The sequence below is a fragment of the Cebus imitator genome, unplaced genomic scaffold (assembly GCF_001604975.1).
Source record: "Cebus imitator isolate Cc_AM_T3 unplaced genomic scaffold, Cebus_imitator-1.0 Scaffold159, whole genome shotgun sequence".
NCBI lineage: Eukaryota > Metazoa > Chordata > Mammalia > Primates > Cebidae > Cebus > Cebus imitator.
This window is the reverse complement of record NW_016107474.1, coordinates 1,949,923-1,970,036: the sequence shown is the minus strand read 5'-3', so window position 1 is coordinate 1,970,036 and position 20,114 is coordinate 1,949,923. Positions and strand designations below refer to the sequence as shown.

Here is a 20,114-nt window from a genome sequence, read left to right as displayed (position 1 = left end):
CGCCATGTTGGCCAGGTCAGGCTGGACTCGAGCCCCTAGGGTCATACCATCTCCCCGTCTCAGCATCCCAAAATGTTGGGATTACAGACATGAGCCACTGCGCCCAGCCAAAGGCCTCGACTTCTAAGCCATCCTAAACTGTCTCTCAAGGTCTCGTCCTCATCCGCCAGTCTCCTCTTTCCCTGTTAGAAGCTCAGTCCTCAGCTGCATCTGACCCACTCCAGGGACAGCTCCTGTCATCGGCAGGTAATAGACATGCTGGCATCAATCCCTAAGGGCTCCAGATTTTCCTGGAGGACTCTGGAATCTGAAATCCGACATGCACTTTTCAAGGACCTCCTGGGAGGCTGTCACCTGCTTCTGAGGGCTCCTCTCTGCCCTCAGCACTCACAGGGGCTGGGCGGATTTTTGGGTTTAGGGCTGCCACACTTGGGTGGCTGCAACTCCACAGCCCTTTGCATGCACCTGCGTCTCACCTTTGAGGGCACCTGAGAGCAAGCCTGTGCCTCACATGCAGCCCCCTCTGCACCCAGCCTCCCTGCCACCTTCCTGTGTCCACCCCAGGGGCCTTCCTTCAGCTCCCCAAAGCCAGCGTCCCTCCCGCCTTGAGACTTTCATTCTTTCAACTCCCTCCTTCAGGGCACCTATCCTCCAGGCCCTCCCCACACAGCACCTTCTTACCTCGGATCTTGACTCAGACGTCAACCCCTACAGGGCCTTCCCTGACCCCAAATGAAGCAGCCCCTGCCCTTGCCCCTGCCCCTGCCCCTGCCCCTGCCCAGGGACTCTGCCTCACGCTGCCTGTTTACTTCTTCTCCACACCTTTCAATTCATTGATGTGTTGACTCGTGTAGCCTTATCCTACCAGGATATGCCCGCCTTGAGAGCAGGGGCTCTGTGGGATTTGTGCACCAGACCACCCTAGCATGCACCACCACTGAGAAACTGAGAGGCTGGAACCCTGCCTGTCAGATAGCTGGCACCCAACAGAATTGTCTGACAGAAGTGAGAAGAGATAGACAAGGCTTTCTGGAGACATCGAGACAAAGGAACGGAAAGGAGAGTTGTGACCTAGTCTAGTCTTGGGTTTGGATTCAGAGGGATACAGAATCACTTCCGCTGCTGATCACACGCAAGGTTCTTCTATGTTCCTGCCTTGAAATTGCAGTAGGTCCTCATTTAACATCATGGATGGCCTCTTGGAAACTGCAACTTTAAGCAAAATGATCTACTATGTGACAAAGACAATTTTACCACAGGCTAACTGACAAAAACAAGAGTTAAGGCCAGGCACAGTGACTCATGCCTGCAATCCCAGCACTTTGGGAGGCCAAAGTGGGAGGACTACTTGAGGCCAAGAGTTCAAGACCAGCCTGGGTAACATAGTGAGAACCTGTCTCTACAAAAAATCCAAAATATTATCCAGGCAATGGTGGTGTATGTCTGCAGTCCCAGCTACTGGGGCTGAGGCTGAGGTGGAAGATGACTTGAGCCCACGAGTCTGAGGCCACAGTGAACTATGACTGTACCAGTGCACACCCGCCTGGGTGACAAAATGAGTCCCTCTCTTTTAAACAAACAGACAAACAAGCTCCTATGGCATACAGTGCATACAGTACAGCGCCGCATTTAAAGTCCGTTTCCAAAAACCTATTGACGTTAGATGAGAACTTACTGCAGAAGGGAATTTCAATTCTACCAGTAGGGAAAGCCCTACTCTCACCCTTCTGCTGCTCAACCTGGTGGTGAAAGCTGCCAGGACACCCGGCTGCCCACCTTTACCCTGGCTACCGACGTTTGCCCTCCTCCCACTCACCTGCCCGTCGTTGATTTATTGAAAGTGCCTCTGTTGTCCCCTTCCAGGTTCGGCCACATTCTTTGAGTCACCTTCTGTGAAAAGAACATGGCTTTTCAGGGCAGATGTGTGTATTCCTGCCCTAATGCCTCCCAGTGGCTCACCAGCAACTGCCAAATGAAGCCTGGTAACCTGGCCTTCTCCTCCCTTCCCCAACTGAGGTCACTCAGGTCCACCTGCAATCCCTCCCCTCCCTCTCCAGGCCCCCCAGCTGCTGTCAACAGCTCTGTCTATGTTTCTGGCCTCACCTCCCACCACTCTCTATGGCTCACCACACACTCCAGCTTTGGGGATAGCCAAATTGCTTCTGACCTCAAGAGCTTCACACGTGCCATTCTGCCAGCCACTATATTATTCCTTAGGCTGAGCTTTCATGTTGGATGGATGGGAGAATGAATAGACGGGTAGGTGAATGGATAAATGGGGATGGATGGATGGATGGATGACTGGCTGAATGGCTGGTTGCATAACTGGCTGGATGCATGGATTTATGGGTGGGTGGATACATGGGTAGATAAATGGATAGATGGATGAATAGATGGGTAGGTGGGTAGATAAATGGATGGATGGGTGGATGGATGGTGGATAGATGGTTAGATGGATATATGGCTGGCTGAATGGCTGAATAGATAGATGAATATATGGGTGGATGTGTGAATGGATAGAGGGGTGGATGGGTGAATGGATAAATGGGTGGATGGATGGATGGATGGATGGATGGATGGATGGATGAAAGAAGAGATAGATTAATGAATGCAAGGATATGTGCATGAATGGATGAATGGACAGATGGATGGATGGATGGTTGGGTGAATGAATGGATGGGCGAATAGATAAGTGGATGAAAGGATGGTTGGATAAAGGGATAAAGGAATAGAGAGGTGAATAAAAGACTAGACAGATGGGTAGATGAAAAGATAGATGACTATATAGATGGATAGATAAATGGATAAATGGGTAGATAGAAGAATGAATAGATGGACAAATTGATGGAGGAATGGATAGATGGGTAGGTGAAAAAATAGATAAATAGATGAAAGAATAGATGAATATATAAATGGATGAATGAGTAAATGAATAGATGGATGGATGGATGGATGGATGGTGGGTGGGTGGATGGATAGATGGGTGGGTAGATGGATGGGTGGATGGTTAGATGAATAGACAGACAGATGAGTAGATGGGGCCGAGTATGGTGGCTCATGTCTGTAATCCCAGCAGTTTGGAAGGCTGAGGCAGGTGGATCACCTAAGGTGAGGAGTTTGAGACCAGCCTGGCCAACATGGTGAAACCTTGTCTCTACTAAAAATACAAAAATTAGTCAGGTGTGGTGGTGGGTGCCTGTAATTCCAGACTCAGAAAGGAGAATCGCTTGAACCTGGGAGGTGGAGGTTGCAGTAAGCCAATATCGCTCTACCACACTCCAACCTGGCAACAGAGTGACAATCCATCTTAAAAAAAAAAAAATATATATATATATATATATATATATATATATATATATAAATGGGTGGATGGGTGAATGGATGGATGAAAGAACAGATAGATGAATGGATGAAAGGATGTATATATGAATGGATGGATGGATAGATGAATGAATGGATGGATAGATGAATGGATGGATGGATAGATGAATGGATGGATGGATAGATGAATGGATGGATGGATAGATGAATGGATGGATGGATAGATGAATGGATGGATGGATGGCTGGATGGATGATGGGTGAATAGAGGACTGAATGAAAGGATGGATGGATGAAGGAATAAAGGGGTGGATAAAAGAATATATGGCTGGATGAAAGGACAGATGAATATGTTCATGAATGGACAGAAGAATGAATAGATTGATGGAGGAAGGAATAGATGAAAGAATAGAGGGATATATGAATCGATGAATGCGTGGATGGATGGATGATGGGTAGATGGATGGGTGGGTAGATGGATAGAGGGATGAAAGGATGAATGGATGAATGAAAAAATAGATGGAGAGACGGATGGATGGATGATTAGACATGAATGGAAGAGTGGTATCAGCCATGTTTTCCAATTCCCTGAATTAAAGAAGTAGAGGCTTAAATATGAGCAGTTTCAGGCTCTGCTCTTCAGCATGAGGTCATATTTTCCATAAGCCCCTCTGTGACTCACAGCTCTGTGCCCACCATCAGACCACAGGTCTTCTCCTTTATTTACTTCTTTCTTTTTTTCTTTTCTTTTTTTTTGACAGAGTCTTGCTCTCTCGCCCAGGCTGGAGTGCAGTGGTGCAATCTCAGTTCACTGTAACCTCCACCTCCCGGGTTCAAGCAATTCTCCTGCCTCAGCCTCCTGAGTAGCTGGGATTACAGGTGCATGCCACCATGCTCAGATAATTTTTTGTATTTATAGTAGAGATAGGGTTTCACTGTGTTTGCCAGGATGGTCTTGAACTCCTGACCTCGTGATCCACCCATCTCAGCCTCACAAGGTGCTGGGGTTACAGGCGTGAGCCACCACGCCTGGCCCTACTTTATTTCTTAATCCCAGGTCCCATTTTGTTTCCTGTATCTCAGCCCTAGGCTTTTATCCTTTTCTTCACATAAGAAACATTCACTACCTCTTTTTGTGCCCCCTGCAAAGAAAGAAAAGTTTCTTCTTTTACCTGGATATTCTTTATAAAATTTGTGTCGCAGGATTCGCCCATCTGGAAAACAAGTGAGAGGAAAAAACTTTCTTCAGGAGTTTAGAAGGCCAAAGCTGTTTTCATAATAATACTGAGGACTTCCCTGTGTTTTCACTCTCACCATCTCACTAGTGTGCAATGGAATTGTTCAGAGGCTACGTGAGCATTTTTCATGTCTCAGCTCTAGCTTCTAATGACATCCAGAGCCACCAACTCATAAAGGAAAGCCCTGTGAGGTCTCCTCAACATCTGCGAGTGTAAACAGGTCTTGAGAGCAAAAAGTTTCAGAACAGCTGCCTTTTTTTTTTTTTTTTTTTTTAATGATTTCTTGCTTTGTCTCCCAGGCTGAAGTGCAGTTGTGCAACCTCAACTCGCTGCAACCTATGCCTCCCGGGTTCAAGCGATTCTCCTGCCTCAGCCTCCCGAGTAGCTGGGATTACAGGCATGTGCCACCATGCCTGGCTAATTTTGTATTTTTAGTAGAGACGGGGTTTCACTGTATGTTGGCCAGGCTGGTCTTGAACTCCTGACCTCAGGTGATCCACCCGCCTCAGCCTCCCAAAGTGCTGGGATTACAGGTGTGAGCCACCATGCGCAGCTAGAACCACTGTCTTAACAGATGAACTGGAAGCCAAATTTCAACACACTGTGAGTAAATGTCATTACAGAGTACGTTCGCATGGGGAAGAGATGGCGCTCTTTTGAGTCTGCCCAAGACTCAGATTTCATTACTGCAAACGACAAAGTAACCTGAGTATGAATCCTCACTCATCGTCTTTGAGCCTCAGTTTCCTCACCTGAAAATAGGCAAAACATTAGTACTTCTTAAAAGTCATTGTGAGGATTAAAAGAAACTATTTTATTTAAAACATATGTATGCAGTATTAGGAGGAGCCATATGAAAATGCTATCTTTGTGTGTAGACAGTGGTCAACTGCTGGCAAATTCAAACACAACAAGCTGTGAATCCCTGCTTCATGACTCCCACTGCTGTGTATCACAGACCTCCACCTCTTTCCATGGTAGCAGGAAAGCATTTGTCGATGAGACTGTGGCCAGGACATGTGGATGTTTAACATGGCAATCTCTCCCAATTTAGCTCCCTTCTCCGTCCTGCTGATCAGTGCTGTCTTCTCTGCTGTAAGGTCAATTAATCACGTGTATGCAGTAGCCAGCCAATTTCTTTTTCTTTTGTTCTGCGTTTATACTAAAAATCATCAGGGTGTTTGGGACCAGGACTGACATTTATTGGTCAAGGTGATAACACCCCACGGAGATGCTCCAGGTCCTCTGGTGGGCAGCTGATCAGCAACTGCAGCAAGAACTATTTTCCAAAGCAAATGGCTAGGGTTTTTGTAGCCTGGGGGAGCTCCCTGAAGCATCCTTGCTCCCCTCTTACCCGGGGATGAATTCTGGTCCATAACATCACAAGGAGACAGAGGTAAATGTGGACCCTGGACTCCTTCCTCAGGCCAAATATAATTATTTATAGTTTATTACCAAAAGTGATTACTCATCACTTGTCTCAGGTTTCCTCACACTCAAGGCTAGACGAGCCCCACTTCATTCTTCTAAAGCAGTAACTTGGCCAGAACAAGCAGGGGCCAGCCCCCACAGCTCAGCTTCTGTGTGACCTCAAACCTACTCAGAAAAAGGCACCAATTTTCCCTGACCCCACTCTGAAAAACCAGATTTACTATATGTGTCGATGTTAGTTTTCCTCTTTCCTAAAACATGAACCCCTCAAATGCCTGGTTCTAGCTGCTGGACGGTCAAACTTGAAGGACTACTGGTGCCCTCTAGAAGCCTCTCTCAGGGGAGCCTGGCATCTTAGGTGTGGGCACCGGATCTGTCACTTACTCTCAAATGATCCACAAAAATACATACATAGATTAATAAGTGGGGAGAGAGCATTAAAGCAAATGGAACAGTAGTTTTTTAACAATTGGTAAATCTGGGTAGAGGGTTCAAGGTACTACTGTGGCAACATTTTTGTAAATCTAAAATTATCTCAAATATGCAATAAAAAGCTTCTTCCTTTGTTAAGGCTGGGATGAGAGGGGCCCACTCCTCCCCTGAGATTTTTGCTCCAAGGGAAGTTACTGGAATTCAAAATGTTTTCAAACATATGTATCATTACAATAAATTACCAGTAATTATGACTAAGTGTCAGCCCCCGGAGAACAAAGCTAGGAGGATTTCCACTTACATTTCCACTTGGAAGGCTCAAATCATTCCTTTGGGAGGGGAAGCACGCACACACAGACACGCGCGCACACACACACACACACACAGACATGCACACACAGACACACACACACACACACACGGGCTCTGAGGCTGGTGGACAGGCTTGGAATTCCAGCTCTGCATCTTTTGGGTGAATTCCTGAACTCATAGCCTCCCTTTCCTAAGACAGAATGACAGTGGCACACATTCACTGAGGACCTACTGTGGGCCAGGTGCTATGCTAAGCACTTCATAGGTGTTTTCTCTCACTCAAGCTCCATAAGTACCCCATGAAGCAGTCACTATGGTCACCATCACCAACTCTATTTTACAGATGAAGAAACTGAGGCTAGGAGAGGTTGGGTGACCTGCTGGAGGCCACCGAGGAAGACAGTTACAGGCTTTGATTCTCTTTATGCAGCGCTGTCTCCTGGTTCTACTCCTTTTGCAGGTTTGCAGCAAAGCTTAATTTAAAGAGAGCAAGCCTCAAAAGGCACACGTGAACAGGAAGCATGGTTGGTGTGCTCATCACTGAATGACTGGCTCTCTTTGCTTACCTCTGTCTTGAAATGGGAATTTTTTGAATTGGTTTGAACCCTTGAGAACTAGTTTGACTTGGTTTGACCTTGGTCTTAGAGATCATAGGGCAGGATGAAAAGATCAGGGGATGCAAAAGACAAGTGCCCACAGCTTTCCTATTATGCCGTCATTATTAAAAATGGCAGCTTAGTCCAAAGAACTCAGAACTCGTAACTCACACCACAGCTGTCTTAGAAAAGGCTATCCCTGGCCAGGCACAGTGGCTCATGCCTGTAATCCCAGCACTTTGGGAGGCCAAGGCAGGAGGATCATAAGGTCAGGAGTTCGAGACCAGCCTGGCCAATATGGTGAAATCCTGTCTCTACAAAAATACAAAAATTAGCCAGTCATGGTGGCAGACACCTGTAGTCCCAGCTACTTGGGAGGCTGAGGCAAGAGAATTGCTTGAACCTGGGAAGCGGAGGTTGCAGTGAGCTGAGATTGCATCACTGCACTCCAGCTTGGGTGACAGAGCGAGACTCTGTCTCAAAAGAAAAAAGAAAATGAAAAGGCTATTCGCCGGGCATGGTGGCTCACACCTGTAATCCTAACACTTTGGGGGTCCGAGGAAGGTGGATCACAAGGTCAGGAGATGGAGACCATCCTGGCCAACATGGTGAAATGCTGTCTCTACTAAAAATACAAAAAACTAGCCAGGTGTGGTGGCTCACGCCTGTAGTCCCAGCTACTTGGGAGGCTGAGGCAAGGGAATTGCTTGAACCAGGGAGGGAGACGTTGCAGTGAGCCAAGATTGCGCCTTTGCACTCCAGCCTGGGTGACAGAGTAAGACTCCACCTCAAAAAAAAAAAAGAAAGAAAGAAAAAAAGAAAAAGGCAATCCCTTCCACACTCCAGCAGCCTCAGACAGGCTGGCCAGCCCTTGGGGTTTGTATATCCAAAGGACCACTCACCCCACCCACCCACCACGGGATCCAGTGTCTACAGACAAGCAGCGATGAAACAGTGAGGATTGTGTTCTGTGCTTGTAAAGCGACAGACACGGTCTACACAGGTTAACTCACTCCTCAAAGAGTCCTGTGAAGCAGCTCAAGTCTTATTAACCCATTTGACAGATAAAGCAAATGAGGCCTGAAAAGGTTATGGTATTTGCTGCCCACAGCAGTAAGGGGATGAGTAGCCATGGGAACTGAGGCTATCTGGCTGGAGAAGCCACCCCGTAACCCCAAAGAAAGCCCTCAAATATCAAGTGGAACACTGAGGAAACCAAAAAGCCATCTCTTTGTTTCAAAGCCTTTTGTAGATAATTTCTTCAAAGTTCAGGATTCCAGGATTCTCAACATTTTAAATTTTTTTGTCTATGCCTCTCTTGAAACACTTCAGGTAAATAAATTCTCAAATCAGAAAAAAAAGAGGTTTCGGCCGATCATGTACCGCCAGTACACTTTTGGCTAACAGGGTCACTGTCATCATCACCAACGTTGTCTGAGGGTCCCGTCCTCAGCTAGGAGGGCTGTGAGATGCGGAAGTGGGCACGGGGCCACCTGGTGTGGTCTCAGTCTGATTGACCTTGACTTTGATAAAGTGAACCTGAGCACCCTGAAGGCCCAGGTTCCTGGCTTACCACACATTTCACCCAAACTCCATGCCAAAAGCACATTGAAGCCTTTCATCTTATTGCCTTGCATGGTGTTGGAGATGATTTTAGATACCACCAGGAATCGCTGCTCCACTGTCCCTCCTTTTCTTGGGAAAATTATGCCAATGAAAACAACACCATTCACTCATCTATTTATTGCCTTGTGTCCAAAGACGAACACAAATCAAGTCCAACTGAAGAGTCTGGCAGAAGTCCTGGGAAGCTAAGGATTCTCAGACAATTCTAATTCTATGCAGTTTTCAGATAAGATGCGCCTTTAAAATAGATGCTTCCTGACTTACAATGGAGGTAAGTACTGATAAGCCCCCTGCAAGCTGAAACCAGCTTAACTCAAAATGCACTGAACACAGCTAACCTACAGAACACCATAGCTTAGCTGAGCCTACCTTAAATGTGCTCAGAATACTTACATTAGCCTGGAGTTGGGCAAAATCATCTAACACAAAGCCTATATCATGATAAAATATTGACTGTCTCGTGTAATCTATTGATTGCCATACTCAAAGTAAAAAGCAGCATGGCTGGATGGCAACCTGAAGTATGGTTTTGTGAATGCGTGTCGCTTTTGCACCAGTGTGAAGTTAAACAATCGTAAGTCAGCCATCAAAAGTTGGAGTCCATCTATCCATACACAGATATAAAACATCCAGTGTTGACTGACCACCTACCATTGCCTAGGGCTGCCCCGACAGCTTTGCATTTATGATTTCAGTTACTCCCCACAATAGCACGAAATAGCCCCATTTTACACATGAGGAAACTGAGGCTTAGAGATAGGAAGAAGTTAACCCCAGCGTCGCCCAGCTGGGAGGTGCGGAGGTGGGGTCTGCAGCCAGTCCGCTGGCTCAAGAGCTTCTGTTGCGTGCTGGTGTGGCAGCGAAAGGGTGGAGGTCATGAGAGAAGGAGCCGGGCAGCGGGAAAATGTGATGAGCTCGTGTCAGGCCCGGCTGCCGGGGCTGCTTCCTGGGGCAGGTCGCCCATGGGAGTGGGAGGTGCTTACAGGGAGAGGGGGACCAGGGCAGGGGCCGCACTTACCTGCTGGCCGGCGCTGCTTGACGCACTGCCCACGGTTGGGGATGCCCTCAGCCATGTCACCTGGGCTCAGGATGTGGCACTCATAGCCTGAGGGACAGAGCAGTGGTTCCGCCCCATCCTCCGTGGTGCTGCATGCCTCTGCTGTGGGAGAGACACACACTGGGGTCTAGCAGGCAGACCCCCGGTGCACGTGCAGGGAACACACCCCGCCCAGAGAGGCCGTCTCACCTCTCTACCCCAGGTTCCAGGCTAGGCCTTGGGTCTCGCTCAGAGGCACAAGATACACATGCACACCCGCATAAACAAACACACACACAAACACAGGCAGTCCAAGGTCACCTGATCCCAAACAGTCTCACGAGCACAGTGACATCCATATAGACATGTTCACCTATCCACCCTGAAACACACACTCACCCCTACAGTTGCACAGGTATACACACATTTACACACGCAAGTTGGACACACAAATATACACAAGCATATACACACATTCATCCCCACACACAAATACTGCACACACATATCCACACACACATACACACACATTCACCTGCCCATGTACACACTTACAACACAGTCACACACCTTTGCATGCACACACACACACACACACACACACATTCAGCCACAGCCACAAGGACAGCCATACAGTTGCACACATGGCTGCACACTAGCGGACACAGTCACACACAGATGGGTGTGAGGTCAGAAGCACAGCATCACGTGTGTAAGGGCCCACGCTCTCAGCTCTGCAGGCCTCCAGGACCCTGACTGGCATGCTGTTCCTTTCAGAAACTGCCCTCTGCCTCCTGATACCTCCCCCGCCTTCGAGGGAGACCTCATCATTAGACAGCAGTGAACCCCCTATAATTCTAGGAATTTGAAAACGAACCCCAAAAGCCCTCCCCTTCAATTCTCCATCCAGGAGGAGGTCCCAGGCTTGCAAAGAGTCAAAGCCCTTATTCTGTACTGGGCTTTGATTCTGGCTAAGCCCCCAGACATCAGCCCTTCCATGCTGGGGTGGGGAGGATCAAAGAGGGTTGAGTGTTTGGCTGAAGGGCCCGCCATGAGGGACAGCCAGCCTGGTGCTGCCAGCTTTCTGGAAGTGGCTGAGACGCGGGGATTGAGGCTTGAAAGTAGAGTCTGGGCTTTACCCGGCAGGTACCTTGCAACACCTCCTCAGGGCCATCCAGGAGCCAGCCATTGCCACCAAGCCATCGAGGTTTCGGCTGCACCAGCCAGTCTAGGACTAACACAACACAGGGTCAAGTCAAAGCCTTCCTCAGGTACCTGAGAAATGCCCAGGATTGGGGGATGGAAGCGCCCCCTTTAGATCAGGGCACAGAGGCTCCCCGTGGGAGAAATAACTATGGTTCCCGGCACACTTTCACCCCTTGCTTTTAGTGATAGAACCTTTCACTGTGGGCTGGGCACAGGGCCACCAAGCTGGGGACTAGCCTTCCCTGCCTCCCTTGCAGCTACCTGTGGCCATATGGCAGGGTTCTGGCTACAAGGATGTCAGCAGCAACAAGCATGCAACTTCGCATCTTGCCCTCCCTGCTCTCTGCTCTCCTCCCTCCCTCATTCCATTTCCTGCAGGATGGGAGCCATTCTGACCATGTGGACAAGGACATCACTCAGACTGCAGACTGGCAAGAAGGAAGGAAGCCAGCTCGCTAGATGGCTTTGCGAGCAGAGCTACCTGCCTGCCACAGCGTCACCTCTGCGCTAATCTCTGAGAGAGAAGCAAACGCCTCGCAGGTCGGGGCCCTGTATTTATGGGTCTTTTTATGCAGCAGCAGAGCCTACTCTCTAACTCACACTGCTTTTCTAACTTCTAGGTTCAGGGGTACATATGCAGGTTTGTTGCCCGGATAAATTCCCTGTCACTGAAGTTTGGTGTATGGGTGATCCCATCACCCAGGTAGAGCCAATGTATTTTTAGCAGAAAGAGGCACCCACACAGTTTACAGGAAGGCCTTCCAAACGCAGGAGTTGAAAACTCAAATGCTTCTAGGGGACACGTAGATGACATTAAACAGGAAAGCAGATCAGGCAGGGCCGCCGCCAAGCAGAGAGTGCCTCCTGCCTGGACTAATCAGCTGCTGTTAGCCCTGACCAGCCGTTTCCAATGCTCCCAGACTGATTTTCTTTCTGTCAGTTCTTATTCTATTCTATTTATTTATTTACTTATTTATTTATTTTGAGACAGTCTCGCTCTGTCACCCAGGATGGAGTGCAATGGTGTGATCTCGGCTCACTGCAACCTCAGCATCCCGGATTCAAGTGATTCTCCTGCCTCAGCCTCCCTAGTAGCTGGATTACAAGCGTGTGCCACCGTGACTGGCTGATTTTTGTATTTTTTTAAAGGTGGGGTTTCCCCATGTTGCCCAGGCTGATCTTGAACTCCTGACTTCAAGAGATCTGCACCCCCTTGACCTCCCAAAGTGCTGAGATTACAGGAGTGAGCCACTGTGCCTGGACTATAAGTCTGTATTTTAAAAAGCAGAATTCTTCTGTTTTTTAAGTATCAACAAATAATTTTAAAACTTTTTAAATGAATGATTATGATTATTACTAATATTATTTTTTTGTAGAGATGGGGGTGGGGGGGATCTCCCCATGTTCCCCAGCCTGGCCTCGAACTCCTGGCCTCACACGATCCTCCCGCTTTGGCCTCCCAAAGTGCTGGGATTACGGTGTAAGCCACCATGCCTAGGCAGAAAACTTGAAGCCTGTTAGAGATAAAAACAGTTCTGGAATCACATTTGTTTGTGACCTTGGCATTCATTTGACTCCAAAATAAGACAAAAATTAAAACTACTAATATTTATCTTTATAAAGAAAATAGAAAAATAATTATCTAGCGTCTTTTAAAGTACATGGATGGGGAGCGGTAGAAATGCTGGTTAGCTTTTTCTGTAAAGGAGAACTCGCTGATTATAAAGACAGGGGAAGCCGCAACAGGGGAGAAAGGAGCCAGCAGTCAGTAACCTCCGAAAGAGAAGGACGGAACGGCTCTGCAGCCTCTGTGTCCAGCCTTTCGGCTCTTCCCCTTCCCCTCACATCCCACCATGTGTTAGGAAACGTTTTCAGGTAGGAAACATAGTAACATGTGCTGTTCATATTCTCTTTTGCGTTGATCAAAGGCTTCTGAGCAGCAGAGAACTAAACAAATGTTTGGAATCATGAAACTTGGCCCGGACTTCCCGTCGCTCTAGTTGAAGACCGGTGGCCCCGGAGTCTCAGCTCTTCATGCCCTCTCTGGAACTACCTGGGATCACCTCCCAAATAAATGACCTGCTCCCAAGTCCTCGTCGCTGGGTCTTCTTTGGAGGGACCCAGATCCAGATGGCAATGAAGTGGTAAGGTGCCTGGAACAGGGCCTGACGTGTTCCCCGTCCTCTTAGTTAGACTAGTGGTTCTCAATACATAGCGGTTTTGTTCTCCAGGGAGCATTTAGGAAGTTTAGAGACATTTTTGGTTGTTACAACTTGGGGTAGGGTTGCTCCTGCCATCTAGCGGAGAGGGGCCAGGGAGGCTGCTGAGCACCCTGCAGTACCCAAGACAGTGCCCCTCCCCTGGCCAGCGAGGAGAATCACCCAACCCCCAATGTCAATATGCCAAGACCGTGAAGTCTGGTGTTAGAGATCATGGTGGTTGTTCTTACTACTCTTACGATTGCTCTTCCTGCTGGCCAGTGAATGAATGATTCAGCATTTACCGCTTATGTGCCCAGAGACCATTTTAGACGCTGGGGTGACAGCAGGGCATGTTTAACAGACAAAACTCTGTGCCCTGTGGGGCTGACCTTCGAGTGGGGAGAGAACAGTCAATGAACAAACAAGAAAAACACAGTCTTCCAGATTATGATACGGATAAAGAGTAAACAGGGGTGGAGGGTAGGGAGTGGCCAAGGAGGGACTATCATTTAGAGAGGGAAATGTTTCCTGCGAAGTGGCCTCTGGAAAAAGCGCTGAAGGAGGCGACGAAGTGAGCCATGTGGGTGTCTGGGGGAGGATATTCCTGGGAACGAAGGACCCCACACGTGGGCACAGGTGCTAGAGCAGGAGCCCCACATCCCCGCACTCATGGCCCAAGGCAATAAGCACTTCTCTGCAGTCAGACTACTGGATGGGAAACTGCTGCTCTGCCTGCTGTGTGACCTTGAGAAAATGATTCAGCTTCTCTGGGCTTCACCTGTGGCATAGGGCTAATAACAGTCATCAAGCTGTGTGAGCACGAAATGAGATGAGGTATGGAAAGGCTATTAGGAATGCCATGTACAGTTGTATCATCTGTGCACTGCTCAAAAGCACCTGGTCTAGGCAGCAAGCAAGGCTAGAATCCCTAAGCCAGGTCACATTCCCGAGGAAATGTGCCTTTTTTGATGTGCCTTTATGTGCTTGTCCACCGTGAGGGGCGACATTCAGTTTTTCTTATGAAAGCTGAGTAGGAGGCTACCTGGCCTAGAGCAGTGGCCAGGTCCTCCCAGAGGCAGCAGTCAAACAGTCGCTGTTTTTATGAGCAGTATCAGGCCGTAATTATGAGCACGATTAAGTGCGCTGAGTCCCTTGTCATCGCTGTGACCTCACCCCAAAGAAAACAAAGTGTGGTCATTCTTGTCATCTCTGACTTTCCTCTCTGCCTTGGGAGGAGGGGCTGGGCGACCTTCTCACAGTCACCCTCCCTAATTAAGGCCCGTGGGAACCCAGGCCTCCAAACAGCTATAATCACCCTGAGCAGAGCTGAGGGTGGAGAAAACTTCCTTGCCCCAAATCCTACCCACTTAGGGGCACATTTGCCCCATCCAGGAAATAACTACCTGTCCACCCACCCCCCCACTTACTGTCTCTCATGGGATCGCCTCCTTCTCTGCCCAAACCTTCTCTCTGAAAGGGATCTGAAACTCTGTCCTGCCAAGGAAGAATCCCTGAACAATGCTTCTCCCCAAGACGTGGCGTCCTGGTCCAACACTCATCTCATGATCTGCTCCCAGCCCCACGTGGTGCTGAGCACTTCCGACTGGCAGGCTCACTGCAACCTCCACCTCCTGGATTCAAGTGATTCTCGAGCCTCCGTCTCTCCAGTAGCTGAGATTACAGGCTCCTGCCATCATGTCCGGCTAATTTTTGAATTTTTAGTAGAGACAGGGTTTCACCATGTGGCCCAGGCTGGTCTCGAACTCCTGACCTCAGGTGATCCGCCCCATTGCACAGGAGAGGAGACTCAAGAAAGTGACAGCTGGCAGCTACTCAGGAGGCTGAGGCAGGAGAATTGCCTGAACCCAGGAGGCGGAGGTTGCGGTGAGCCGAGATCGTGCCATTGCACTCCAGCCTGGGTAACATAAGTGAAACTCCGTCTCAAAAAAAAAAAAAAAAAAAGAAAGTGACAGCTGGCTGGTGGATCTGAAGCCACGCCCCCGCGCCTCTCTGTGGCACACCCCATGTGGATTGCTAAGCATCCAGTCTCCACCTCAACTACCCCAGGGCCAGGCATGAGAAGTGCAGCGGCCAGGTGAGTAGGAAGCTAGAGGAAACCTCCTCATTCGGGGCACCTGAGGTTCCAGTTGGTGGCAGCCCAGAGAGTGAAGTCCAACATTTTAAAGAAAAGCCTCAAATATGGATCTTTTAAATGAGAAATCCCACTGCACTCCCATTCTCCTACCAGGGGGGCAATTTCCCAGGAATGGGTGTCTGCCGGACTGTAGCTCCCTGGAGGCAGCTGGGGTCCCTGTCCCCACCCCATTTTCTTTTCTTTTTTTAAATTTAATTGTATTTTATTTTTCTCCAGTGGTTAAATTTTCTTCGTTTTTTGTTTTTTAAACTTACATTTTAGGTTCAGGAGTACATATGCAGGTTAATATACGTAAATTGTGCATCACTAGGCTTTGGACCCCACCCCATTTTCATAGGAGGTGACATTTTCTCTGGAAGGGCGTCTCCCACCAAGCAGGTCCCCAGGGGCACTGGGACACACAGCAGGTGCACAGCAGCGCTACCTCTGCTCCGGGAGGGCCCCTCCCAGCTCACAGGCGCGCAGTCTAGGCGCCAGAGTCCTGCCTAGGTGGCCCCGCTTTAAGCCCAGCTCCTTTTTAAGCCCTCCCCCGAGTCAGGCTCTCCCCTACCCCAGACAGTTCGGTTTACCGGTTGGTTTCCCCACCCCGCCTCCCTCGGGTCCAGGACCTACCTGGCGGGGGCGGCACGGCTTCCAGGCAGGCGTAGGCGCATCCGTTGTAGCAGCAGCGCCGGTGCCGCGGACACTGGGAGTCTGCCTGGCAGCGCGCGGCCTGGCAAGCGCCAGGGGGCAGCGTTCGTGGGGGCGGCGGGCAACGGTCCGCTCGGGGCTGCCGGGGGCCGCCGGGCGCGCCTGCTTCCTCGGCCTGCGGGGAGAGAGCGGCGTCAGTGGCTCTGGGGCCCGCGTTCGAGTCCTGGCGCCGCCAGGAGCTGTGCACCCGGGAAGTGTGCCGGCCTCTATGAGCCTGCGTTTCCTTGCGTGAGAAACAGCCAACAGGCAGAGCCAGCCTCAGAGGGCGGCCCAGAGGGTCAGAAGACACCGTGTTTCTCTTTATAACAGTGCATGAAGGAAAGCCCGAAGGAAAGGATAAGCCAATCTTGGTACCTGTGCTGGAGAACATCTACTTAAGCATCTACCCTGGGTGAGAGAGAGATGATATATAATACATAATATATCTGGTACCTATGTGTATATACATGCACACATATATGTCTGTATGTACATATGTATATGCACATATGTGTGGATTGCTTATAATCCATGTTTATATAGAGCTTTGAGAATTTACAAATTATACACAGAATGATTAAATCCATGCAACAACTTCAATACGTCCCACAAACAAAATAATAAAGGGGAAAAACCCAGATCAAAGAGAACACCACAGTGGGATTCCACCTGGATTTATAGCTCAAAACAGGCCAGGCTGATGTCTGGTGCGAGAAGTCAGGGTCTTGATGGGCGGTGACTGGCTGGGAACATGGGGACTCTGGGGGCTGGCCCTGTTCTGTTTCTTGGTCTGGGCGCTGGTTACCTGGTGTGTTTACTTTGTGGGAATTCATGGAGCTGAACATTTAGGATTTACGTACTTTGAAGTATTACGTTTTAATAAAAAGTTTAAAAATAAGATATAGGGGCCAGGCACTGTGGCACACACACCCATAATCCCAGCACTTTCAGAAGTCAAGGTGGGTGAATCACTTGAGCTCAGAAGTTTGAGACCAGCCTGGCCAACATAGTGAAACCCCTTCTCTACTAAAAAAGAAAAAAAATACAAAAATTAGACAGGCATGGTCATGCGCTCCTGCAGTCCCCACTATTTGGGAGGCTGAGGCAGGAGGATGGCTTGATCCTGGGAGGTGGAGGCTGCAGTGAGCCATGATCGAGCCATGACACTTGAGCCTGGGCAATAGAATAAGACTCTGTCTCAAAAAAAAAAAAAAAATATATATATATATATAGGGTACTCTAACATATAGGAATATGAGTGAGTGACCAATGAGATCAATATTTTAGAGGTGAGACAGAAAATTTAAGCCACCAGGCAAACTGCCCTGGGTCCCCTGACACCAGACCCCATCCACACCAGCAACACTATTCTGCTTCTATGAAAATGGGACATGTTGTGAGCAGGTTGCGTGCATTCATGCACACACACACAGAGTTAGAGACAAGACAGATTAATGGGGGAAAAACACCCTGGCTTGCGCTACCTCCTGGCCTTTGCCTAAACTATTCCTTTCATCTAAAACCTACTTATGTACCCCCTTGTCCTCCCCCAACATATTCAAAATCTAGCCCCCTTGTGATGGCCAAGTACAAAGGGCATATCTGCAGAATGGAATAGTAAACAGCCATGAAAAGCTGTCCCTAAGGTGTTGGCAGAAAATGAAATAAGACTCAATGTGCCATACATGAAGGATTGCCCGGATGTGGTGGCTCATGAAGAAAGCCACAGTGCAGAACAGCACATCGGCTCTGCCCGATCCGTTTTTAAAAACGCATGCAGGTATAATATGTATATGTTTGCATAGGCTTTTTTGGAACTTTTTGGAAGGATATACAAGGTAACACAAAAAACCATTATGAAAGCTGCCTTTGGAGAGAAGAAGAGGTGGAAAATCTGAGAGAGCTTTCTTCCTATTGTATATTCTGCACTGGTTCTATATATATATATGTGTGTATATATATATATATATATACATATATATATATGTACTTTATTTTATTTTATTTTTTTACCACATACATGTTACTTTTTCAGTTTAAAGACGACAGTCTCCGTGCAGAGTGAGGGCACATCGTCCAAGCTCCAGCTTAATCTAGACTCGACTCACAGAACTGCACAAAACTACGGAAGCTGCTTTGATGACAGTGGGCACCGTCACCTCCAGGCCTTTGCCCAGGCTTTGCCCTCTGCCGAATGCCTGCTCCTTCAGGTGTGCCAGATAGACCATTCCCCAAAACTCAATCAGCGTCCTCAGGTGGGAGGTGCTTCCTTAATGTCAGCCCTCCCAGGCCAGGGCAGGCGTCACCCCCCACCCCTCACTTCTATGTCCCCCACCATCACCCTTGCTCGGTGTCTGAATAGAAATCCACCATCAAATGTAACCTGAGAGTGATGCCCTCAAGGGAGGGCCTCTAGTCTCCTGTGTCTCCTCATGCATATACGGTTGGCTAAATAAAAGTCCCCAAAGACACCAGGCCCTACTCTCTGGAATCCTAAATCCAAAAGGAAAAAGGGTCTTTGCAGACATGATTAAGGATGTTTACATGGGGAGACAATCCTGCATTACCCGGGTGGGCCCTAAATCCAGTCACAAGTGTCTGAGGAGAGCAGAGGGTGATTATGCACATGCACACATACACACACACACACGAACACACAAGCGCACGAACACACATGCACGCATATGCACACATGCATGCACACACGCACGCACAAAAGGAAGTCATGTGAAGATGGAGGCAGAGATAGCATCGACAGACCAAGGAATGACCATGACTGCCAGCAGCCACCGGAAGAGGGACTGGCAAGGAAGGAACCTCTGGAGAGGGGGTGAGACTCTGCTGACCCCTTGATCGCAGTCCAGTGAAACTGATGCTGAACTTCTGGCCCCAGAATTGCGAGATAATTCATTTCTGTTGGTTTAACCACCCCTCCCACCCCAGTTTGTGGTCATTTGTTACGGCAGCCCCTGGAAACTTGATATCTGTCACTCTGCCAGGCACATTCTGTAAATGAATGCCACCCCACACCCAAGTCCCCACAGTGGCCTCCACAGTGGCCTCCTCCCTGGCCTCACTGCCTCCAAATCCATCCATTTTCCAAACTGCAGCCCCAAGAGGATTTATGAAAGGCACCTGTGGATTCAGTCGCCTCTGTTCTCCAAGCCCCCAGGGGCTTCCCACACCCTTCGGACCAAGTCCCAGCTCCCGACTCAACCTCCAAGGCCTGTGCCGACTGGGTACAGGTTACTTTTCCAATTTAATAATTTAGATATAGGCTATATTGGCCGCATCTCATCACCCCTGACTCTCCGTGTCCTTATATGCCAGCAAGCTGCCCGCCTCCTCTCCATGCCTTCCAAGCACATTCCTCTCTTCAAACCATTTCCTCCAACTGCATTTGTCTCATCCAGCAGAGCAGAGGGGCAACCAGAGTGGACTCTGCAGCTCATGGGCTGGGTTCAAATCCCGGCTCTGGGGGCTTAAATCCTCTCTGCCACTCACTTGCTGTGTGACCTTGGGCGAGCGTCAGTTTCTCCCTATAGAACCCCCCTCCTGGGGCATCCTGTGTCTACACCCAAGATGGCGCGTACACCCAGGATGGCACGTACGCCCAGGATGGCGCCTACACCCAGGGCAGCATGTACACCCAGGATGGCACATACACCCAGGATGGTACATACAACCAGGATGGCGCCTACACCCAGGATGGCACATACACCCAGGATGGCACATACACCCAGGATGGTGCATACACCCAGGATGGCACATACACCCAGGATGGCGCCTACACCCAGGATGGCGCCTACACCCAGGATGGCGCGTACACCCAGGATGGCACGTACACCCAGGATGGCGCCTACACCCAAGATGGCGCCTACATTCAGGATGG

At 49.0% G+C, this 20,114-nt stretch overlaps 1 protein-coding gene and 1 long non-coding RNA gene across 3 annotated transcripts in view; one reads left to right on the top strand and one right to left on the bottom strand.

Annotated features, from left to right (window-relative positions):
* The window catches only part of WFDC1 (WAP four-disulfide core domain 1), a 39,034-nt gene that overhangs the window by 939 nt on the left and 17,981 nt on the right, over positions 1–20,114 (bottom strand). Inside the window, exons 2-6 of one of the 2 annotated variants that reach the window (XM_017543620.2) lie at positions 16,166–16,358; positions 11,142–11,225; positions 9,974–10,111; positions 4,493–4,534; positions 1,817–1,890 (exon numbers count right to left, since the gene is read on the bottom strand). In XM_017543620.2, coding sequence (XP_017399109.1) covers positions 1,832–1,890; positions 4,493–4,534; positions 9,974–10,111; positions 11,142–11,225; positions 16,166–16,358 — 516 coding nt within the window. In that variant the 3' untranslated portion in view covers positions 1,817–1,831. Of the gene's footprint in view, positions 1–1,816; positions 1,891–4,492; positions 4,535–9,973; positions 10,115–11,141; positions 11,226–16,165; positions 16,359–20,114 lie in introns of both variants that reach the window. The other variant, XM_017543619.2, reaches the window with a different exon arrangement.
* LOC119473432 overlaps positions 13,357–20,114 on the top strand; it is a 9,787-nt gene continuing 3,029 nt past the window's right edge. Inside the window, exon 1 of the long non-coding RNA XR_005202647.1 lies at positions 13,357–13,367. This is a non-coding gene — a long non-coding RNA (uncharacterized LOC119473432). The remainder of the gene's footprint in view (positions 13,368–20,114) is intronic.